Genomic DNA, 24282 nt, shown 5'->3' on the forward strand with positions numbered 1-24282 from the left:
AATCACACCACCCATAAGGTCAATTTCAAGTTGTTCACCTGTGGGTGAAGTAGGGATCCCTTGTCCTGTGCGAGTAGGTCTAATCCGTGGGGTAACCTGTGGTGATTGCCCTTGGCTAGTAAGTGTAGGAGGGGAAACCAATGCTGTCTTGGCCAAAAGGGGGTTTCCTGTAGGATTTTGGGTTTATCCTTCTGAATTTTCAGGAGGACTTTCTGAATTAGTGTGAAAGGAGGGAAGGTGTAAAGGTACATTCCCTCCCATGAAAATGAGAATGCATCTATTTTCCATGCTTGTGGGTGTGGATCCCTTGTGCAGAAGCTGGGCATCTGCTTGTTCTGTGAGGAGGCAAAGAGGTCTGCTTGTGGAATACGCCAGCTGTATATCAAGTCCAGGAAAACCTCTCTCTGAAGCATTCATTCATGAGAGGAAGCCGAGGTTCTGTTGAGTGTTTCTGCCATAACATTCTCTGTTGAGGGGATATTCATTGCTATCAGGCGGACCTGGAGAGAAGTGGCTAAGTTACATATCTGGACGGTCAAGCTGCATAGTGGCTAGAACCTGGTCCCTCCTTGTTTGTTGATGTACCACAAGACAGTCATACTGTCTATGATTACTTTCAGGGTTCCTGGCAAGATAGTGGGTTTGAATGTTAAAAGGGCTAATAGCAATGCCCTCATTTCCTTAATGTTGATGTGGTCCTTCTGCCTTTGAGTGGACCATTTGCCTTGAACTGTGAATTGCTGTTGGTTTGTTAATAGCACTGCACCCCACCCGAGGTCTGAAGCATCTGTGGAGAACTGTTGTTGTGGGGCTGGAACTTGAAGGTGGGTTCCTAGGTTGAGTTGCAGTGCAGAGACCCACAACTGGATTTCCTTTTTTATGCACAGGAGCAGTGGAAGACTTGAGTCCATAGGTTGGAAGTGTTGGCTCCACTGGTTTTGACCCACTGAATGTTGCACATGTGGAGTCTTGCCAGAGGTAACATGGGCATTAGGGATGCCATGTGGCTTAGCATTCTCCGGAATTCCCGAGCTGTCAAGGAGGATTGGGTAAGGATCTGACTTGAAATATATGCAGAGGTCCTGGATCTTTTGGTCTGGGATGAAAGCTTTCATGCAGTCTGTTCTGACTCTGCATCCCAAGAAAAACAAGTCCTGTGATGGGGGGGGGGGGGTAGGTGTGATTTTTCTAGACTTAGGGTGAACCCCAACTGAGTTAGGATGGAAGACGCCTGTTCTAGGTGAAGTAGTAGAACTTGGTACTCTTGATGAAGGATGAGGTTGTCTAGATATGGGTATATCTGTATACCCTGTGTCCTGCAGTGATCAATGAAGGTGGCTAGATCCTTTGTAAACACTCGAGGAGCAGTAGAGAGACCAGGGGAAGACAAATGCCTGAGAGGGAATTAGTGGTAACAAAAGAGGTAAGCTGATCATTTTGAAGCTGGGAACATGAAAGCTGTTTAGGAAGGATAAGTCAAGGATTGGTCTCAAAGGACAGTCTTTTCTTGGCACATGAAACATCCCAGAGTAAAAGCCTGTGTTTCTTTGTGGGGTGGGCACCTGTTCTATGGTGCCTTGGGTTGGGTTAGGAGTTGGCAAATGATGGGTGGGAATAGGTGTATTTGGTTTCTTGTTGGCTGAGGGATACCATGGAAAGGTGGGAGCGTCCATCAGATCATGAAATATCCTCTCTGGATGATAGAGAGCACCTTTTGTTCTGCAGTCAGTCTCCACCAGGAGAGTAAGGATTTGGTGAGGCGAAGGGATAAGGGTGTTTCTGGATGCAAGGGGGGTGAGTCACAGTGAAGGTGGTCTGGAGTGGTCAGACTGACTCGGAAAGGATTTAGAGGAGAAGGAGGTGGGAAATCCGGGAGCAGAACTTTTCCTGGGCTGTCTACATTCCTTTGATTGACAGGCTGAATGAAAAGACTGCCTTCTAACAAAGGAGGGCTTCTGTGGGTAATTCCTCTGGTATCTAGGAATACGGGATATCAAAAGATGTTTGAGGTTCTGTAATTCTTTTCCCTTTTCTTGAAGGGATTTAAGTTGTTCAGCAGAAGCCTGTCCAAAAAGGGCCTTATTGTACAAGCGTGCATCCAGTAATTTTGTCTTAACATCCATGGGGAGAGGTTCAAGCCTTACCCAGGAATCTAGTCTTAGTACTGATCCTGAAGCTGATTTAGATGAGGCTTCCACAGCATCGTAACTGCACTTAATGGAGTGCCTGGTCACTTGGGATGCTGTGGAGAGAAGGGAATTCACATGTGCTTTTATAGGGGAATCCTGAACCTCCGACAGAAGGGTAGAGGTTCTGAAAATGGTATCTAAAACAAACTTAGCCATGGGTGTTTGGTAGTTCAAGGCCCTAATAGCCAGAGTAGAGGAGGTATATACCTTTTTCCCCAGTCTGTCCATAAATTTGCTGTCTATTTGTGGGATAAAGGTTAACAGAAGGTAATTGCCTTGCAGTTTTGTCTGCAGAAACAGGTACAACATCTCGATTTGCTGGTGGGTTTCTAAATAGAAACTGGGTGTCCTGGGGGACCTTATAGAATCGGTCTGATTATTTAGCTGCTGGGGGTTGAGAGTCCGGAGACTGAGAAGCAGCCAAAAAAGCATCCTGAAAGGCAGATAGGAAGGGTGGTACGGCAGAAGAGGACGGTTGCTCCATTTGCAAAAGGTCAAAATACCTTTTCTTGAAGTCCGAGACCTCTGACGCCTGCCACTTAAAATGTTCCCCCATGAGGGAGATGGTGTCCCCAAAGGTAAATTTTTCTCCTGGGGATTCAGGAGAAAGAGTCCTCCACTTCTGGGGTAATGAAATCCTTAAGGGAGTCTACTTGAGTTTCCTAAGAAAAGTTTTCCTCAGAGGAGAAGGAGTAGTCTTTCTCAGACATGTAAGGGTGGCTGAGGTGAGAGAGTAGGGGGAAGCTGTTGTGTCTGCAGGGCCTGAAAGACCCTAAATAAACAGAGAGAACACTTCCCAATCAGGCACCTATTGAGGTTCAGGGTGCTTAGTTTTTTTGTTTCCTTTTTAAGGGGGTTGTTGGTGGAGAAAGCACTGTAGTGGACGTCTGCTTAGTAGGAATTGGAGAAGCAGGGGCTTCCGACTGAGTCGTGGTTCCCCTCCGCCATAAGACTCTGTTGGATGAATTGCCTCAGTGGACTTGCATGCAGTTTCCGGCATCCCAGCTTCCATTAAGGTTTCCTGGCCTACTTTGGTAACAGTCTGAGCAGATTCTGGGCTTTCATGCGCCTCTAGAACCTGCTCGGACGCTTGAGGCGCAGCTTGGGATTCCAGCCTGAATTTCTTGGCTTTCTTCCTTGGTGGTGCATCGGATGGGCCAACTCATCCATCCAAACCAAGCGTTAAGTGATGTAACCCTTGATTCTCAATACAATTTCAGTGCCGCTAAGTGGCTTTGAAGACTTTTGGGGATGAACGATTATACTTGCAAATAGAGCAGGACGTATGGTTGTGGGTCTTGCCTAAGCAATATGCGCACTTCTCGTGCATGTCCTTGTGAGGAATTTGTCTCCCACAAGCACACTTCCCCTTTCTAGCTGCCATGCAAGTCAAGACTGTAATCAAAGTAAGGGAAAAAAAAAACAGGGCACTTATCTGTATCGGTTGAAGAATCGATAGTCTGGTCTGGAATGAAAACGTATGCGGTCATCTGAAGAAGCGCAATCTGCTAGTGGAACTGGCAACCGGGAGTCCGATGTTAACTGCAGCAGAGAAATTCTGATAAGTACATGCAGACGTCACTTTTATACCAAATGTCGGTTTATGGCCCTAGTAGGGGACATCACACGTACCCTCCTGCTACAAAGACTTACGTATACAGGCCGGATGGCAGCGCTGCAGGCAGCAATTCCCTACTGTTGTGAATACCGCAACATGAGAATAGAAAGACATCTTGGTTTTGGAGTGTTACGGCTTATGGGCATGGTGGTTGAGACATTGGTGATGTCCTTCAAGGATGCATCTGCAGTCCTTACAAATGGGTTGTCCTGTCGTCAGGCAGCCCTTCGGTCGGCCGGATTCCAAAGTCTGGGTCTGGCTTCGGCTGGTGTCGCACTTCACCCGACGTCATTGCGGCAGTTATTCGGGTATAAAGGCATCAGCCGACGCCATTTTCCTCAGTCTTTCTTGCCGCGTGGCACCTGAAGCAGAAGCTGTTCGCAAGTGCCGGTCGGTCAGATCCAGAGATTACTACTACCGAATACTACTTCGAAGACTTCTATAAAGCTAAGTACCCCGTTGGGGACTCTTTCTTGCCTCAGCCGATGTCAGAGAAAGTTAATAACTGTTTATCTTGTGGGAAACAAATACCTCAAAGATTTCCACTCCTATTGCATACATTGTTTAGGCCCAGACCACGACGTAGCAGCTTGTCTAGCCTGTGCTTCTTTTAACCGACGGACGCTTAGACGGCGCTCGGACTTTGCTGAACAAATTTTCGGCTCCGATTTTGCCTACATTATGCCGTCGGATCCTCCGACTACGCAAATAACCAAAAAGCACAAAGAAAAGGACCGACACTCGCGGTCCGCGGTTTCGGCTGAAACCGCGGTTAAGCAATCCACGTGTGTCTCGGTTTCGGCCGAAACCGAGCAAGCGGTTCTTTCTTCAGCCGATAACTTGCCTTCTACCGAGGCCTCTTCTATACTGGTAGAAACTGCTTCTGAAATCCAGCCTTCTGTTGCGATTTCACAGGATTTATCAGACACCATTCCACTAGATATTTCTACCCCTGCACGTGGAGCTGCTAGGCCTCCTCCAGCTATGTCTATTAAGGCCTTTGCCAGGGCTAAAGCAGCCAAAACTTCCAAGCCTGTGCCTGCCAAGCCCCCCTCTCACAGGCCCAGCACCAGCTCCCATATGCTTTCTTTGACACAGGATCTCATCACTTCAATTCGTGGATCCCAGCCTCATCCAGACAGGGCCTCTCTCCCTCCTCCAGAAAAGAGGCCTAGAGCAGAGCCCCCTGAGCCAGTAGCCACAGATGATTCTTCTGATGATTCAGAACATACAGACCCTCCTGAGGCTTCTTATTCTCCTTATGAAGACTCTGATGCTGAGGATTCCATCCCTTCAGCCTCTCCTCCTGAGGAATTTTCCTTTGGGGAAACCTTGCATGCTATGAGGGAACAATTTCAGTGGCAGGGCCAAGACTTCTCAGACTCTAGAAAAAGGCTTAGGACCTTTCTACACTTACCACAGCATAGGCCTTTAGCTATTCCTCCAATTCTATCTGTTGTTGATGATGCATTTAATGATGCTTGCACTACTCCTGATACTTTACCTCTGGCTCCTGCTAAACCAGATAGGTACTACAGGGTCCCGGACACTCATCACCACTTATATAAGGCCCCTTTTGCAGATCCAGAGACTATCTCCCAGGGCCCTAAAGCTGTAGCAGCTACTTCTAAAAACCCCCTCCCCTCTGATAGGGAATCCAGGTCCTTAGAGAGATGGGGTAAAAAAGTTTACACCTCTGCTACTTTGTCAGCTAGAGCTTTGAACTGCCAATTTCATATGATTCAATATCAAGAGTTTATGCTTGACCAGTTGACTAAAAAGCTGTCCTCTGAAGAATCTTTAGATAAAAAGTATGTTCAAGAAATGTTACATAACATACAGCAGGTTAGTAACCATTCTTTAAAATGTGGCTATGATGCACTGGAGGCTTCCTTTAGATCAGCTATGACTGGCACAGTTATCAGGAGGCATGCATGGTTGAAAGAGCAGGCATTACCAGACCATGTCAAATCTAAGCTTTTGGATGCACCTATGGACAAGGTCAATTTATTTGGTGCCCCCGCACAGCAGGTTCTGAAAAAGATGGAAGAGAAAGCAAAATCTGTGCAAACAGTAAAGGATTTCTTACAAGTTCAACCTCCAAGGTTTAGCAGGAATTGGCCCTCCAAGAATTGGTCCTTTCTGGACTCCTCTAAGGCACAAAGAGGCAGGAATAGGCGCTCTAGAGGCAGAAACCAATCCAGGAGTGCCTACAGGGGTCGCCAGTGGCAGGTAACAACCAACGAGGCACGGATACAGCCACCACCACTACAACAACTCAATCACAGTGACTTGGCGGTGGCACCGCCTACCAGGGAACAACTAGAAGCACCCTTAGGCGGAAAGCTAACATTATTTTCAAGAAACTGGCACTGCATTACAAGAGAAAAATGGATTTTGCAGACTATAGACAAAGGTTACAGGTTCCATTTCCATACACTACCAGGAAAGAGAGGAATGCCAAACCTACCACCTTCTCAAAGGGCAGAAGCTCTAAAACAAATATCTCAACTATTAAGAATGCGTGCTGTGGAAAAGGTACCATTTATGGAGCAAGGGAAGGGATTTTACTCCAGGCTCTTCCTGGTACCAAGAAAAGAAAACAAATGGAGGCCTATTCTAGACCTGTCCGCTCTAAACACATTCCTCATTGTTCCAAAATTCAAAATGCTGACCCTACAGCAGCTTCTTCCCATGCTGGGCAAGGAGTCTTGGCTGGTAACTCTAGATCTCAAGGAGGCATACCTGCACGTCCCCATAAGACCAATTTGCAGAAGATACCTCAGATTTCTTGCAGGATCAGAGCATTATCAATTCTCAGCATTGCCCTTTGGCTTATCTACTGCGCCCAGAGTGTTCACGAAATGCCTGGCATCAGTAATCGCTCATTGCAGACTTCAGGGAATTCAAATCTATCCCTACCTGGACGACTGCCTGATACAAGCGGACACACAAAACAAATTAACAGAAGACTTACAAAGAGTCATCTACCTGCTACAAGCCCTGGGATACACAGTCAATACAAAAAAGTCAAGGCTGATTCCATCCCAAATAATAACCTTGCTGGGTGCAGAACTGGACACATCAAAACAAATGGCATTTCTAACTGCAGAAAAGAAAGAGCAACTTCCTCTCTATTTCTTGGCATTAACAAAGCAGAGCCATCTAACTGCAAGAAAAGTGCTACAAGCTCTAGGCTTCATGGCATCCTGCATAATTCTAGTCCCTCATGCCAGGCTTCATATGAGAAAGCTACAGTGGTACCTAAAGAATTTGTGGTCTCAGCACAAGCACAGCCTGGAAACCAAAATTCCAATGATCCCATGCCTGAAGCAAGAGTTCTTATGGTGGGCTCAGGCCTGTCAATCAACCACAGGACTGCCCTTCTGCAAAAGTCAACCAAGACAAACTATCACGACAGATGCCTCAGACCTCGGTTGGGGGGCACACATGATGGACAAGTGCATTCAAGGCCTATGGACTCAAGACCAACTGCATCTGCACATAAACCTAAAAGAAATGATGGCAGTAAAATTGGCAATCCAGGCATTCAGACCTCTTCTCCACGAAGGCCAGCTGTTGATAAGGACAGACAACACCACAGTTATGTGGTACATCAACAAACAGGGAGGCACACACTCATACCCCCTATGCCGGCTGGCACTAGACCTATGGGATGTGGCTCTGAGCTACAACCTTCAGTTACAGGCAATTTATGTACCAGGGAAGGAAAACATTCTAGCAGACATATTAAGCAGGACTACAACAGATGCCCACGAATGGATGCTGCATCCGGACATCTTCAAAGCCATCACAAGAGAATGGGGATTACCACAAATAGACTTGTTTGCATCCCCATACAATCACCAGTTGAAGAAATTCTGCACAAGGACTTACCCACCCACTTGCTTGGAAGGTGGACTCCCTATCCTTCAGTTGGAAAAGCCTGACAGCATACGCATTCCAACCACTTCCTTTGATGCACAAGGTGCTTCTCAAGATCAAAGAGGAACGTCCGAGGATCATTCTGATAGCCCCAGACTGGCCAAGACAACATTGGTACCCACTGCTGAGGAGCATCTCCCGGGAACAAATATGGAAACTGCCCCTGATCCCATTACTGCTGACACAGAACAACTACAACATTCTGCATCCAAACCTAAAAACTCTGCAGCTAACTGCCTGGAACATTACATAACAGAAATTAACCCAAATTTATCCCAAAGGGTTAAGGACATAACCATGGAGGCTCGTAGACCTTCAACAAGAAAGAATTATGCAGCAAAATGGAAAAGATATCTCATCTGGAGTGCTGCAAAGGGGCAAGATGTGACACTGGTGAACATAGCCAACATCTTGGAGTACTTGGCGGAGCTCTACCACACAGGCCTGTCCTATTCCTCCATCAAGATACATGCATCAGCTATTTCAGCACAATACAGCTTGGATCCTCCTGTCTTCTCGCATCCTCTGCTCAAACAGTTTGAGGGGAATTAAAAATGTAAAACCTCCCAGGAAACCTCCATTGCCAGCATGGGACTTGAACTTTGTGCTAGAAAAACTGACTCTACCTCCTTTCGAGCCAGCAGCTACAGCAGACTTGCAATACTTATCCTGGAAGACTGCCTTCCTGCTGGCAATAACTTCAGCAAGAAGGGTCTCTGAACTACAAGCATTAATGGCAGTACAACCCTTCCTGATCTTCCATCAAGATAGAGTGTCCATGAGAACAAATCCTACATTTATGCCTAAGGTGGTATCCAGAGTCTCTTTAAATCAGGCTATCCACCTTCCTACATTCTTCCCCAATCCACAGAACAGGGGAGAAAAGCTCTTGCATACCTTGGATGTACACAGGCAATTACGCTACTACCTGGACAGGACAAAAAACAATAGAAAAACTGACCAGCTTCTGGTAGCTTATGCAACAGGAAAAGAAGGAAAACCAATTTCTAAACAGACAATCTCCAAATGGATAGGAAATTGCATTAGACTTTGTTACTCCTACCATGGAAAGGAAACTCCAGAGAACATCAGGCCTCACTCCACAAGGGCCACAGCCACTACCACAGCTTTCTTACGAGGAGTGGCTACCAAGGACATTATAGAGGCTGCTACTTGGACCTCCGTGCATACATTTGCCAAGCATTATAACTTAACTCTATACTCTAGATCCCGTGCTGGCTTTGCCACTGCTGTTTTGCAAGGGATCCTGACTACACCATAATCTATTCTCATTTCCTCCTCCCCTAGTTTAGCTATGGTATTCTACCCATTTGTAAGGACTGCAGATGCATCCTTGAAGGACATAGTACAGTTTTGTACCTACCATAAATGTAGATGTCCGAGAGGAATGCATCTGCAGTCAGGATTACCCACCCTCCTTCCACTCTGAGGTACTCCTAGGGTACTTACCAATCTTCAGCTAGCTTGGGGGGGATCTATTATGGTGTATTTGTTTGTATATATGTACATACATGTCTATTTTGTGTGTTTGCTCTCTATTTGGAAACTTTGGCATTTATCCAAATTTAGCCTACCAAGAGGGCACCTGGCATCTGGGGCAAGAAACACTGAGGAAAATGGCGTCGGCTGATGCCTTTATACCCGAATAACTGCCGCAATGACGTCGGGTGAAGTGCGACACCAGCCGAAGCCAGACCCAGACTTTGGAATCCGGCCGACCGAAGGGCTGCCTGACGACAGGACAACCCATTTGTAAGGACTGCAGATGCATTCCTCTCGGACATCTACATTTATGGTAGGTACAAAACTGTACTTTGCTATGTGTCATGGGTGCAGTGAAGTCTGTGTTAACTGTAGCAGAATTGTGTTTTGGAGGTCTCTGGTATTTGGATATGTGGATTTAAGTGTTTGATGCATACTACGTGTATGAGTAGTGGTATATGTATGAGCAGTGGTACATGTGAATATGTAGTGGTGGGTGAGCTGACACCCTTCTCAGTGTTACTACTTTGAGTGAAAGAGCATAGATTCTAGACTCTGTGCAAAGACATCTCTCGCACTCTGCACTAGACTATTAGTAAAGCACTGTGTACATGAGGCAACTGTTACACTGCCTCAAGAGACCCAAGTCAACAAAGCAGGAAGGAGAAACCAGGGCGGTACAATTGTCCATAATGATAGGTTGAAGACTGTTGTCACTAGGGGTGGCTCTTCAGAAACCATGCAGGAGCTCAGCGAATAGATATTTCTGCCTGGGTTTTAAGGGATAATTTGTTGAATTTAACTGTCTGGCTTTGGCACATAACTGCGGAACGTGCAAGCAAGCAAAAAAGTACAGTTGTGTACCTACCATAAATGTAGATATTAGAGTGTATTCACTGTTGCAGTCATTACTCTTGGGTTATCCTGCTGGCAGGCTACCCGCAGTCGGCCTGAATTCCAAAGTCCTGGTCCGGCGTCAGTTGCTGTCGCCTCTTCCCTGACGTCAGTGCGCCAGGGGTATAAAAGATGCAGCAGACACCATTTTCTTCAGTTTTTCTTGCCCCAGATGTCAGGTGCCCCCAAAAGGGTAGGCTAAATATATTATGCAAATAAACATACATGCAGTAAAGAAACATTTCCTTCATCTACAAGCAAATACACCACATAGATTGTATAGAATAGAGAAGTACAGATAAACCCAAGCAAAAGAAAGGGGGACGGAGGCAGGGTAACCTGAACTGCAACAGTGAATACACTCGAACATCTACATTTATGGTAGGTACACAACTGTACTATGTTCATAGTGTTTCACTGTTGCAGTCATTACTCTTGGGTTGAATCCCAAAGCTGAGGAAGGGTGGCTGAGCTAAATAGGATTAGGAGAGGCTATGAGGCCCTGCAGCACTGCAGTGGCAAAGCCTGCTCTGGATTTAGAGTAAAGAGGCAAGTGGTAGTGCTTTGTAAAGGTGTGCACTGAACTCCAAGTTGCAGCCTCTAAGATGTCTTTGGTTGGTACTCCTCTGAGGAAGGCTGCTGAAGTGGCTGCTGCTCTGGTAGAATGAGGCCTAATGCCATTAGGCACTGATTTGTCATGCTGAGAATAGCAGAAACTGACGCAATTACCTATCCATTTAGAAACAGTGTTTTGAGATGGCCTTTCTTGTGATCCTGCAGCATGAGACACAAAGTTGCTCAGTCTTTCTGAAAGCTTTAGTTCTGTCCAAGTAGAAGCGTAGCTGCCCGTGTATGTCCAAAGAATGCAGAATTTTCTCACCCTTGTTCTGTGGGTTTGGATAAAAGGTAGGCAAGTGAATGGTTCGGATGAAGGCCACACTGGACACCACCTTAGGCATAAATGCTGGGTTTGCCCTCGAAGAAACCCTGTCTGGATGAAAAATGATAAACGGTTCCACAGCCATGAGTGCTTGTAACTCTGAGACTCGTCTTGCAGAGGTTATTGCTAGGAGCAGAGCAGTTTTCCATGATAAGAACTTTACATCAGCTGTTGAGGCTGGCTCAAAGGGAGGCAGTGTGAGTTTTTCCAAGACATAATTGAGGTCCCATGCCGGAACTGGTGCTCTCCTTGGAGGCCTGATGTTTTTTGCCCCTCTGAGGTACTGCCTTATTAAAGGATGAGAAAAGATAGGTGGTTCCGTACTGTAATGGGCTGAAATGGCAGAGGCATGAATCTTAATTGATGAAAAAGAAATTCCTTTGTCCAGCATCTCAGTTAGGTATTGTAAAATCTGAAGAATATTTGGTACACAAGTGTCAATGCCTTGTTCCTAGTTCCAAGCACAGAATCTCTTCCATTTTTCTGCATAAGATTTTCTGGTTCTGGGCCTCCTGGCCTCAAAGATCACATCCATAACAGCTTTTGAAAGAGGAGAGTTGTGAATGGCTACATTATCTGCCATGCTGCCAGATTTAAGGTCCTGAGTTGACTGTGCAGGATCTGATTGTTTTGTTGGGTCAGCAAGTGGGAAGTTTGAGGCAATATCCATGGTGGATCTTGAAACAAGCTCTTTAGGATTGGGTACCAGTGCTGGCGTGGCCAGTCTGGTGCAATCAGTATCATTTTTGGCTTCTCTTATCTGACCTTTAGGAGTACCTTGGGAAGGAGTGGCAGTGGAGGAAAGGCATATACTGTTAGGTTTTTCCAGCTGAAGGATAGGGCGTCCACTCTCCATGCTCGTTTGCAATAAATCCTTGTGCAAAATCTCTAATTGGCAGTTGTGAGGGGAGGAAAATAGATGTCTGGGCATCCCCATTTCCTTGTTATCATGCTGAAGACTTGTGGATCCAGTTTCCACTCATGGGGATCCATGAGGTTTCTGCTTAGTTCGTCTGCCAGAGTATTTGTTTTTCCTGGCAGTAATTGGGCTTGCAGGTGAACTTGATAAGCCAATGTTGTGTCCCACAAGGTCATTGCTTGTCTGCAGAGGGGGTAGGAATGTGTCCCTCCCAGCTTGTTTATGTACCACACGACCGTAGCATTGTCCGTCCTTATCAGTAGCTGTCCTGAATGAAGTAGATCCTTGAAAGCTGTCAGGGCAGTCTGAACAGCTAGCATCTCTTTTTGACTGATATGAAGATGCATCTGGCTTGCAGGCCATGTGCCCTGAATACATTTTCCTGCCATATGGGCCCCCCAGGCATAATCTGATGCATCCGTTGTCAGTGTCTGGCTGTGGGTAAAGTGAATGGCAGACCCTCGTTGTGGTGACAGGCCTGTTGCCCACCACTGAAACTCCTGTTGCAGTCAGGGAATAAGGGTAATTACTTTCTCCAGGCTGTGGCAATGCTGAGTCCAAACACTTTATAGATACCACTGTAGTTTCCTCATATGCAGTCTGGCATATGGAATTAGTAGAATGCAGGAAGCCATGAAGCCCAAGGCCTGCAGGATTTTCCTTGCAGATAACTGCGTCTTTGTTGCCAACTTTTTGAAGTAAGAAGTCAGTTGCCTTTGTCAGGCATGAGATAAGCCATCCGGGCAGTTGTATTTAAGCTTGCACCCAGGAATATTATCTCTTGAGAGGGTACTAGTTTTGATTTATTTTCGTTTACTGTGTACCCTAGGCAAATTAGTAATCTTTTTATAAACGCCAGATGCTTTAGAAGAATGTCTGTTCTCTGCTTGAATAAGGCAGTCGTCCCAGTAGGGATATATTTGAATTCCTCTGTTTGCAAAACGCAATTACTGGTGCCAGGCATTTTGTGAAGACACTGGGGGCAGTAGATAAACTAAAGGGCAGTGCAGAGAATTGGTAATGCATTGAGCCAGCTATGAATCTGAGGTATCTTCTGCAAGAATGTCTGATTGGGACATGCAGGTATGCCTCTTTTAGGTCCAAAATTACGAGCCAAGCCATCTTGCCCAGCATGGGCAGTAGCTGCTGTAGTCTCAACATCTTGAATTTTGGAACCTCCAGAAACGTGTTTAGTATAGACAGGTCCAGTATTGGTCTCCAGATTTTGTCCTTTCTGGGCACCAAGAAAAGTCTAGAGTAAAATCCTTGCCCCTGCTCTTGTTGTGGTACTTGCTGAATGGCCCTCATGTCCATGAGGGCTGTAATTTGTTTTTGTGCCTCTGCCCATTGATTGTGTGGCAGGTCTGGCATACCTTTTGCCCTTGGTAGGGTGTGAAAATAGAACTTGTAGCCCTGGGACACTATGTTCAAGACCCATTTGTCTTGGGTAATCATTTGCCAATTTGGTGAAAAAAGTGCTAGTTTTCCCCCTAAGGGGGCTGCCAAAAGAAAAGTGCTTGGATCTGGCAGAGGAAAGTCATTGGGACAGTTTCCTGTAAAGGTTGTGATTTGTCTTCTCCACTTTTGGAGGTAGGAGCACCCCACTGTTTAAGGCTGTATGAGCCTTAGGGCTGACATCTGCCTCTGGGACGTCTGTATCAGCCTCTTTGTGGCCTGTCTGAAACTGGAAAGGACCAATTTTTGGAAGGCCAGTTCCTGCTAAATCTGGGTGGCTGTACCTGAAAAAATCCTTAACTGTCTGCATGGATTTCACTTTATCCTCCATTTTCAACAACTCTTCTGCTTTAGCACCAAAGTATCATGTTGTAATGGAGCATCTAATAATTTTGTTTTAACACGATCAGGCAGATTCTGTTCCTTTAACCAAGCATGCCTTCTAATTACAGAACCTGTAACAGCGGCCCTGCAAGAGGTCTCCAGTGAATCATAACCACATTGCAAAGTATGCTTTCCCACTTGTTCAGTTGCATGCAATAAATCCTGCATTTCCTTGTTCTCTGAACATTCAGAATTTGTCAACATTTTCTGTTTTAGCAGTGACATTAAGTATTGCTGATATTTAAGCATATGAAACTGGCAATTTAAAGCCCTTACAGCCAAGGTAGCAGAAGTGTAAACTTTTTTCTCCCATCTGTCCAGTGCCCTAGAATCCCTATCAGAGGGGACAGGGTCTTTTGCAGTGGAAGCTTTGACCCCTTTAGGACCCTGAGATATAGTTTCTGGGTCAGCAGCGAGGTTTTTATATAGGAATTTATGAGAATCTGGGACCCTGTAGTATCGGTCAGGCTTAGCAGGTGCAGGATTTAGAGAGTCGGGGGACAGGCCGGACTCTGAAAATACAATGTCTATAACAGGTAGAATAGCAAGGGGTCTGTGCTTAGGTAATAGCAGAAAGTCTGAGCCTTTTCTTAGATTCTGAGTAATCTTGGCTCTCCCAGTGGAAATGCTCCCTCATGGTATGCAGTGTTTCCCCAAAAGAATAATCCTCAGGAGGAGAGGCTGAAGGAATAGATTCTTCAGCATCAGAATCCTCATAGGGAGGAATAGAATAAACCTGTTCGGAAGAGGAATCAGAGGAAATAAAAACCTGATCAGAAAAATCATTCTGTCTCTTACCTAGGCCTCTTTATCAGGAGGGGGATGAGAACCCCTGATCAAAGTAATTAGGTCTTCGGCCATTTTAAGCATCTGTTTTTTAGGCATGGAAGTCTGAGTAGGAGAATGCTGTACTTGTTTCTTTGTCTTTAGAGCTGCTTTAGTCTTTGAAACTTAAGATGGTTTAACATATAACTGTGTAGGTCTGAAGACACCCTCAGAAGCCGATGCCTGCTAAGCAGCTCCGGACCCATCTGAGGGAATGATTTCTGAGTGTCCAATACCTTGAGAATCCAGAGGCCTAGTTGACTCCACGTGGGAGTCGGAAGCGGCCTGCGGCTGAGGTAGCGGGCGCCAGGGGCTGCGAAAGCTCCTCACTGAGAACCGGCGACTGGCCTAACGGAGGCCTCGTCGTCGGTTTTGTACCTCGGATGCCTGTCCTTTTCCTTGTCCTTGCGTTTTTTGTAAACTCCGGTTGTCAGCTGTTCTGATGGCATTATATAAATAAACCTTCGGCCAAAGTAATGAAATGCAAAATCGAACCGACGCTTAATAGTGCGTTGGTTAAATCTAGCACAAAACCGACAGCTAACAACGGTGTGGTCAGTGTCTAGGCAAGGAATACAATAAGAATGAAAAATCCTTATGAGGTATTTGCTTCCCACAAGAAATGCAATTAACTTTTTCTGACATCGGTCTGGAGCAAGAAAAAAGTTTTCCCAACGGGGTACTTAGCTTTAATGAAGACTTCAGATCTGAAATTCGGATTTGAAAATCTCAGGAGTCGGCCAAACGGCACTTGCGAACTGCTTTTGCTTAGGGCACCGCGCAGCAAGAAAGACTGAAAAAAAAAGGCGTCGGCTGCATCTTTTATACCCCTGGTGCACTGACGTCAGAGAAGAGGTGACAGCAACCGACGCCGGACCAGGACTTTGGAATTCAGGCTGACTGCGGGTAGCCTGCCAGCAGTAATGACTGCAACAGTGAAACACGATAAACATCCTGCTTAGCTGCAGGGCTTAAACACCAAAAGCTGAAACTTGGGGGGGGGGGGGACACCTCAAAATTCAAAAGGACCAATAAGGATGCTTACTTCAAGCGCTAGACCAGTCTTCTCTTTACCAGTCAGGTGTCAATCAAACAATTCCCTCGCAAAAGTGTAGACAGGCCATTTCCAATCCAAGATGGCCTGGAAAACATACACAGAATAAACCCACTGCAAACAGTTCCAGAAGCAGCAGCCCTGGATCTGGACTATGCTACAGCTACTAGCTACCCTAGTTTCAGAGGGAAACACTAGAGAATATTTAACACAGCAGAAAAATAGCAGTGAAACACTGAAAAGGCATTTAAAACAGCAGAAAATCAGTCAGGAGGCTCTAAAAATGATTTAAACAATTAAAAGATCAGTTAATTAAGTACTGCTTTATGGAAAAACCAGAGCAGGCAGAACTGATGGCTTTAAAACAGTGAAACAAAATACCAGTAAATACTTAAACAGTGGAAACAAAAAAAAAAGCTTTCTAAACAGTGAAAACAACAATAAAAATTTGATTTTACAGGCACAGAGTAGCAGGCAATTAGTACACAGTAAATAAATACAGTATAAAAGTACGCAGCAGGCAATAAAACAGTGTGGCAAGTAGTATAAATAAGCAGAAAATAGGCAACTTATGTTTTTTGGAAGCTCAAAACCTCTAGTCATCTGGTATCTCAGCTCAGATTTGTGGCTGGTAAGCCTACCTCAGTTCAGCTTGGCGCGCGCACACAATTTTATTTATATATATATATATATATATATATATATATATATATATATATATATATATATATATAGGTCTATATTAAATAAACGAACGCTTAAAATGTCGAGTACGACATACTCGAACACTTTTAAGCGAATGTTTATTTAATCGATAGCTCGAAATGTCGTAATTCAGAATGTAGAAATGTTTTGTTTGGCCAACTCCTCCTCTCATGTGCTGTCGGATGCTACACTAACTGAAAGCAATATAAACATGAATATGTACGTGATGCACTCAACATATTCGGGCACTTTCCTTCAATTTACAACAAGCAATGTACTTTTGTACCTCTTTTGAACCATGGTAATAACCTGTTCATTTAATAAGTAGTTCAGTATTTAATTCCTTTTGTGTTACTACACGTCCTTCGGAAGCAGCAGTGCTAGTTATGTATATCTGTGTTGTAGTGATCATTGTGTTATGTTTACTTGTGTTTTGTTTTTGCAGTTAGTATGTAAGGTAAAGTATTGCGATAGTTTCATGGTTAGACTTTGGTGTTTAGTTTTATTTACGGAATTCTTGGTTGAAGTAGTTTACATGACGTGATATGTGACGTATTTTAGTGCAGGCCAAACAAAACATTTCGAAACTCCTATTTACGATATTTACAGCTGTCGATTACGTAAACGTTCACTTAAAAGTTTGAGTATGTTGTACTCGACATTTTAAGCATTCGTTTATTTAATATAGACCCTATATATATATATATATATATATATATATATATATATATATATATATATATATATATATATATATATATATATATATATAACATGGGTTCACTTTATAATCTCGAAATTCTGAAATATCGAATTTCAGAATCTTGAGATCATGAAGCCGAAAGCCTATAACAGTGAAACCTCAGAAGCGCAAAATTCAAAATCACAACTTCTATACTAACCATACACATACATACACCTTTCTCCCCATACACAAACACACAAACCTACACTACATACAAGATGGGGGGCAAGCCCCCCTTCGCCCCCACACCTCCCCTCTTTAAATATACTAACTTCAAGGTTGCACTACCCAAACACACGAAACCACCATACAAGCTACATTCCCCTCACACTCACATATCACAGTAACAAAACACAGTGATACACACTAAAGCCCCCAACCAAAACCCTTAGAACATAAACACTTACCTGAATCTCCAATAATCCATTAACACAGTGCAACACCGGAAGCGCTAATTCAACATCTCCGAACTTTGAGATTTTGAATTTTGCGTTGCGCTATTATGGGCTTTCAGCTTTACGATCGAGATTCTGAAATTTGATATTTCAGAATTTCGAGATTATAAAGTGGATCTATATATATATATATATATATATATATATATATATTATATATATACACATACATACACATATATGTATATAGATATTAATGTACACACACGTATACATACAGGTGCACATATACATGCATATATACCTACCCACAAACATGCATAGAGAGTTTAACTGACTGAACTAGTAAGCAAGCTATCAATAGAAGGTTCAGCATTCCAAGTCTCTACGGAATAAAATTATTTACAGAAAGAAATTTAACCAAATATTGACAAAAAAACATTTTCAAAAAACAGATCAGTTCTACATTAAGGATTTAAAGGAGAACATTGGCTTATTTAGGCAATGCACAGGTGTTAATACAATCTGCAGAACCACACCCACACATGCCGTATTTATTTGATGCTTGTTAACTGGGCAAGTGAACTGGTCCAAGGACCCTTTTCAGCTGCGATCCAGGCCAAGTAGTCAATAATAATACACATACAAAGGGAAAAAAGATCAGGGTAAGATGCAAACAGATTAAACAATACTTATGAAAAATATGATGAGTAAATAAAGAATATAAAATATATTACACAGCAACTGCATCTAAAGAAAACACTATGCAAAGAATAAAAAAAAATCGAGTGATTCACTTATGTTGAGAACTGTGGCTTGTGTGCAATATGACTTGTACAGAGCATCACAAGACAGCATACAGAAGCACTGTTGTGTTGTACAGAGTGCAGTGCAGTAAATGATAATATAGTCATAACAGCAAATATAGTGCAAATAAAAAGTTAAATGGGTATGAACACAGTACAGAAGAGTTTAGTTACATAAAGACAACTTGGAATGGCAGAAGTATATAATGCTGTAACAATACTATGACAATGGCAGAAAGAGGAATGCAGAAATGCACAAACATATTTAACTCACTTCCAATCACGAGAAATGAAATACTGCAGTTCTAGCAGCCTATGCTCACAGTCTTCCACCATCTTTTCTGTATACAAATGCTCCATGAGGCATGATAAGATCCTGAAGAAACAAAAAATATATATGTATATATACACTCACACATTTAAGTCAAATACTCCATTTGCTAGACAAGGTTATTTGGCTACACACACGGATTCCACTTAGCTTTATAACTTAAAAGTATTAACACACAAGGCAACCAAGTTACAGTGAAGACAACAGCCAGGAAAGGCATCTGAACCAAGTGTCTCAGATTATAGGAGTTCCATAAAAATACTTCACATAAACCACTGACCAGGTTCCTACTGCACTGACAACATTCTACACAGCTGAAAAAAATATATCAAATTTAAAATAAAATGCATGCAGCTGCAGAACAAAAAAAAAATGAACTGTCTCTGTAGAATAGCTGTGAATCTAAGTCAGTGGTGCATTTGCAGGTTACTGAAAAGGACAGACAGCAATCAACGTGGGAAAATTACCAGGAAAACAATAAAATGAAGTCCCTGGAAAGGGGAAAATTACAGTGATGGGAAAATATATACACTACATGAAAAGACTGCTAATGAAATAAATGAAGCAGTGAAAAAAGCAAACAAGGTACACTTCAAAAAATATGCTTCATCACTTGAGGACTTTGCACAACAGCATCCTACACTTTAAATACTCTGGTGCTTAAACACTAACAAAACCATTTTCCACGGTAAACTGAACAATCTGATAGCATATTGATGTGGCAGATACTTGTGCAAATGCTAAGCTGCCAGTGTGTTACATTCACAACCCGTAAATGCTATGCTTTTAAGACTTAAACACTGCAGATTAACAGTACTGCTGGGCTATAACAATCTTAACTGTGCTCAATTCTGACTGTTTTCAACTTCCCCAAGGCTCTCTCAAGCATGTACATACTTGTACCTGCCTCATGAAGTAACACGTAAACTTCTGCTGACCAGCCAAGTATTGACTAGTATAGACATGCATGACAAAACAAATCACTTCTTCAGACAAAAAGCTGGAAACCTAAACACAACATAATAAAACATGACAAAGGTGCACTAAATTAGAAGGCAATCAATTTTGTAACAGTACACATTTTAGCACCCTGCTTTGTCAAATATTAAACTGTCATTCTCTAATCCATTCTGAAAGCGTTCTCCTAATTACCTTTCTTAGGTTACTACGAAAGTGTTAGGCTACAGATTAGTTGTGTAAAATCTTACCTTAATAGATGTCCTTCACTTCTCTACTGCAGTATTCTTTACATAAGGGTGTTGCTTGTAACAAAAACCCAATGTCTTCCAGTATACAAGACTTTTACTACTCAAGAGGTGGATGGTACATCGCACATAGGCTCCTATCGGACGTAGGCCATAAAAGTGACATATGCAAGTACCATCCTCAGAACTGAGTGTCCCAGAAGGGATGTCCATCTAAGGGAAGTACGTAGGCTAAGTACATCTAAGGAAGAACAAAGTCCCGGAAGGAAGGGTGGAATACTGCAAGAGAGAAGAGAAAGACATCTTATCGTTATGCTAAGAATTTACACAACTAATCCATGTCCTTCTATTCCTCTACTGCAGTATTCTTTACATGAGGGAGAATGCCAACGCTCATGAGGAGGCAGTAGGGGCAGTGGAGCTCTCTATGAAACCATGGAGAATAGCCCTGGCAAACCCTGCCCTACATTTGGAAATGTTGTCCTGTTTGTAATGTTTGGTGAACTTATGGACGGAAGACCAGTTAGCTGCCTCCAGAATGGATTTAAGTGTCTAGCCCTTTCAAGGCGACACCAGAAGAAGCAACAACCCTGGGAGTGTGTGCCTTAACAGGAGAAGGGAGGATCATTCCACGATGCTCAAAGGAGAAGGAAATAGCTTTAGCGATCCAGCTGGAAATAGTGTGTTTAGATACAGGAAATCCTAAAGCTCTGGGTGAAAGGAGACAAAACGGGTCAGATTTCTTGATATTCTTTGTTTCGTCACGGTAGACCTAAGCTGTCTGTGCACATCCAAAGTGTGCAGAATCCTCTCCGCAGAGTTTTGTGGAGAAGGGAAAAAGGTCAGTAAATGAACAGAATGGTTGTGGGATAACTCATTTAACCACTTCAGCCATAAAGGAGGTGTTGGTGTGAAGATGCACACGGTCTCTCTGGAACACTAAGAAAGGAGGAGAAGCCATAAGGGCCTGGAGTTACAAAACCCTTTTGACTGACGTTAGTTCAAGCAGCAAAATAGTTTTCCAGGTGCAGTATTTCAGGGAAGCAGGATCTGCCGGCTCAAAAGGGACTAGGGTCAGTTTCTCCAATACAAAGTTAAGATCCCAGGGGGGTGCAACAGGTTGCCTGGGGGGTCTCATGTGATTGATACATTTTAAGGATTGTTTAGCCTCAAATCTAGAGGGTAAAGGTAGAGAAACAGGCAGAAACAGCTGACAGGTGCACTTTTACTGAAGAATAAGATAAGCCAGCATCCAACAATTCACAAAGGTATGAAAACACCAGTGGGAAAATCCACTGCAAGTGGGCCCTGGTTACGAGAAAGACACCAAAGTGAAAATCTCTTCCATTTGGACAAAAAAGATTTTCTAGTATTGGGTTTCGTGGCCTCCTGCAGAACCTAAAATAAGTCCTCTGAAAAAAAGGTGTGTGAAAGGAACTGATGCCCCACCACCCACAACGCCAGCTGAAGAGTAGACAAGTGGGGATGGATTAGAGCTCCTTTGCGTTGTGTAAGAAGGTCCACTCCGTGGGGTAATTTCTGGTGACTGGCCTTGCATAATGCAAGAGCAGGGGGAACCAATACTGTCTTGGGCAAAAGGGAGTCACAATCAAGATTTTTAATTTGTCCTGCTGAATCTTCAGCAGGACTTTTGAAAGGAGAGGAAGGGGGAGAATGCACACAGAAAAACGCAGTTGTGTACACTTATCATAAATGTAGATGCTAGAGTGTATTCACTGTTGCAGTCATCACACTTGGGTTATCCTGCCAGGGGCAGCCCTCAGTCAGCCCGAATACCAGAGGCTTAGTATTTCTGCGTCTGTTGCTGTCGCTCCAAGACTGACGTCAGGTCGTCAGTGGTATAAAAATCATGCAGCTGACGCCATTACATCAGTTTTTCTTGTCCCGTCAGAAGCCCCCAAATAAGGAGATAGGTTATGGTGGAACAACACCACCAGTAGAAAGTAAATACAAAAAATTCCCTGTAAAGAGAGAGGAAGAGAGCGAGACAAGGGAGATGGAGGGTGGGAAACTAGGACGGCAACAGTGAATACACTCGAACATCTACATTTATGAAAAGTGTACACAAATGTACTATGTTCTTCGTGTTTCACTGCTGCAGTCAACACACTTGGGTTGATTCCCAAAGCAGAAGAAAAGGGTGGAGACAGTCAAGAAAACTGTGGGCTGGCTAGGATGCCCTGCAAGACTGCAGTGGCAAAGCCTGCCCTGGATTTGAAGAAGATAGGCAGGTGGTAATGCTTGGTGAAGGTATGAACAGAAGTCCATGTTGCAGCCTCCAGGATATCCCTGGTGAGGAAGCCTCTGAGAAAAGCTGAAGAAGTGGAGGTTGCTCTGGTGGAATGTGTCCTGACCCCCTTTGGGAGAGGTTTCCCATGCTGTTTGTAGCAGAAATGGATGCAGTGTGCTATCCATTTGGAGATTGATTGTTTGGATATGGGCTTGTCCTCTGCCCCTGCAGCAAAGCTGACTAGCAATTGATCAGTTTTCTAAAAGATTTATTCCTGTCCAGGTAGAATCTTAGATGTCTGTGCACAGCTAGAGAGCACAGAATCCTTTCCCCCCTGTTTTGTGGGTTAGGGAAAAAGGTGGGCAAAAGAATTGATTGGTTTAGAGGTACAATGGACACCCACCTTAGGTATGAAGGATGGGTTAGTCCTGAAAGAGACCCTGTCAGCATGGAAAATGATGAAGGGCTCTACAGCCAAAAGTGCTTGTAGCTCAGATACCCCTCTAGCTGAAGTGATAGCCAGAAGCAAGGCTGCTTCTAAGAGAGAATTTTTAACTCAGCTGAAGCTGCAGGTTCAAAGGGAGGCAGGGTGAGCTTTTCCAACACAAAGTTAAGGTCCCAGCTGGGGTAGGAGCTCTTCTGGGTGGCCTCAAGTTGTTGGCACCTCTTAGGAACTGTTTGATGAGAGGGTGTGAGAAAAGTGGTGGCTCTATGCTGAAATGAGCAGAGATGGCTGAGACATGAATTTTAATAGAAGAAAAAGGATAGACCCCTGTGCAGTATGTCTGCCAGGTAATCCAGGATGAGAGGTAGGGAGGGCTGTTCCATCCTGGACCCCCTAGCCTGGATCCAGGTGCAAAACCTTTTCCACTTGTCAGCATAAGATTTCCTAGTGCTGGGGTGCCTGGCCTCATGTATAACATCTAGAACCTGTTTGCTTAGACTGGTAGCTTGAGGAGAGGTCAGGGAATAAGCCAGGCTGCCAGGTTGAGGGTCTGTAATTGGGGATGCATGAAGTCTCCATTTCTCTGGGTCAGGAGTGTTGGGATCTGAGGTAGGTGCCATGGTGGTAGAGGTAATAGGCTGCGCAGCAGTGGGTACCAGGGCCGTCGCGGCCAGTTGCAGATAAACACAAAAGCCAGAAGAAGTAGCTAAATTATAAAGTATTGCAGGCTGCAAATCACCACACAGTTGTAGAATGCAGAATCCACTTTAACTTAAGACAAAAAATCCAAGGAAGAGCACTTTCGTCCAGAAAAATCTAGACTTCATCAGACAATTTACCCCACAGTTACTTCCTTCTTATACAGTCCAAACAGGAAGTTCCACCCAGCTGTAAACTAATCAGTTATGTCATTAAAAGCACAATATTTACAGTCACTGAACTTAAAAAAGCAGACAAACTATACAAACTGAAAAAAGTTCATGGAACCCACCACCCTAAAAACACACTATATATAAACACTGCTTCATAAAAATGACAATTTACAATAAATATTTAAATATGTTGAATGTGTTAAAACAATAAACATGTGTGATTAAATACTAAAAACTAGATATAGTAGAAAATGTTAAGAGATAAATACACTTAACATAAATACTGAACATGTGATATTAAAATGTTAAAATGCATAATGGAGAAATATATATATATGTACACACACACACACACACACACACACACACATTTTATCTTTCTAGTGCCTTTAGTTTTAAAATTGGGCTAATTGAAAATGCTCATTCAGGCCTGGCCAGTTCCCTGCATTCAAACGTAATTGCCAGTATAAATTCTCTTTTCTCATGTAATAGTGACCATGCACCACCCCTCATGTTGGTACTGATATTGTCTATAATAAAAAATTGGAACTTATGGTCCTTATACTCCATAACATGTTTGCTAAGAGAATTTGTTTCTTTTTTATTCCTTATATCATATAGGTGTTCGTATATGCGATTTTTTAACTTTCTATCAGTCTTGCCTATGTAAAGGCAAGAACAGGTGGTACACATAGCACAGTAAATCACTTTCTCCGAATTACAGTAGTATTTCTGATTGATTCTGATTTCAATATTATTAATGTCAAAAATATTGCCTTCTTTAATGCAACTGCAATAGTT

The 24282-nt window shown here is 43.5% G+C and overlaps 1 protein-coding gene across 1 annotated transcript in view; it reads right to left on the reverse strand.

Annotated features, from left to right (window-relative positions):
- Positions 1–24282, reverse strand: part of GLG1 (golgi glycoprotein 1) — a 3171999-nt gene that overhangs the window by 1936007 nt on the left and 1211710 nt on the right. The window contains exons 9-10 of the mRNA XM_044081599.1: positions 19602–19716; positions 18652–18787 (exon numbers count right to left, since the gene is read on the reverse strand). Of these exons, the coding sequence (XP_043937534.1) occupies positions 18652–18787; positions 19602–19716 (251 nt within the window). The remainder of the gene's footprint in view (positions 1–18651; positions 18788–19601; positions 19717–24282) is intronic.

Source organism: Protopterus annectens, chromosome 8.part1 (assembly GCF_019279795.1).
Source record: "Protopterus annectens isolate FY-2018-M chromosome 8.part1, PAN1.0, whole genome shotgun sequence".
Lineage (NCBI taxonomy): Eukaryota > Metazoa > Chordata > Ceratodontiformes > Protopteridae > Protopterus > Protopterus annectens.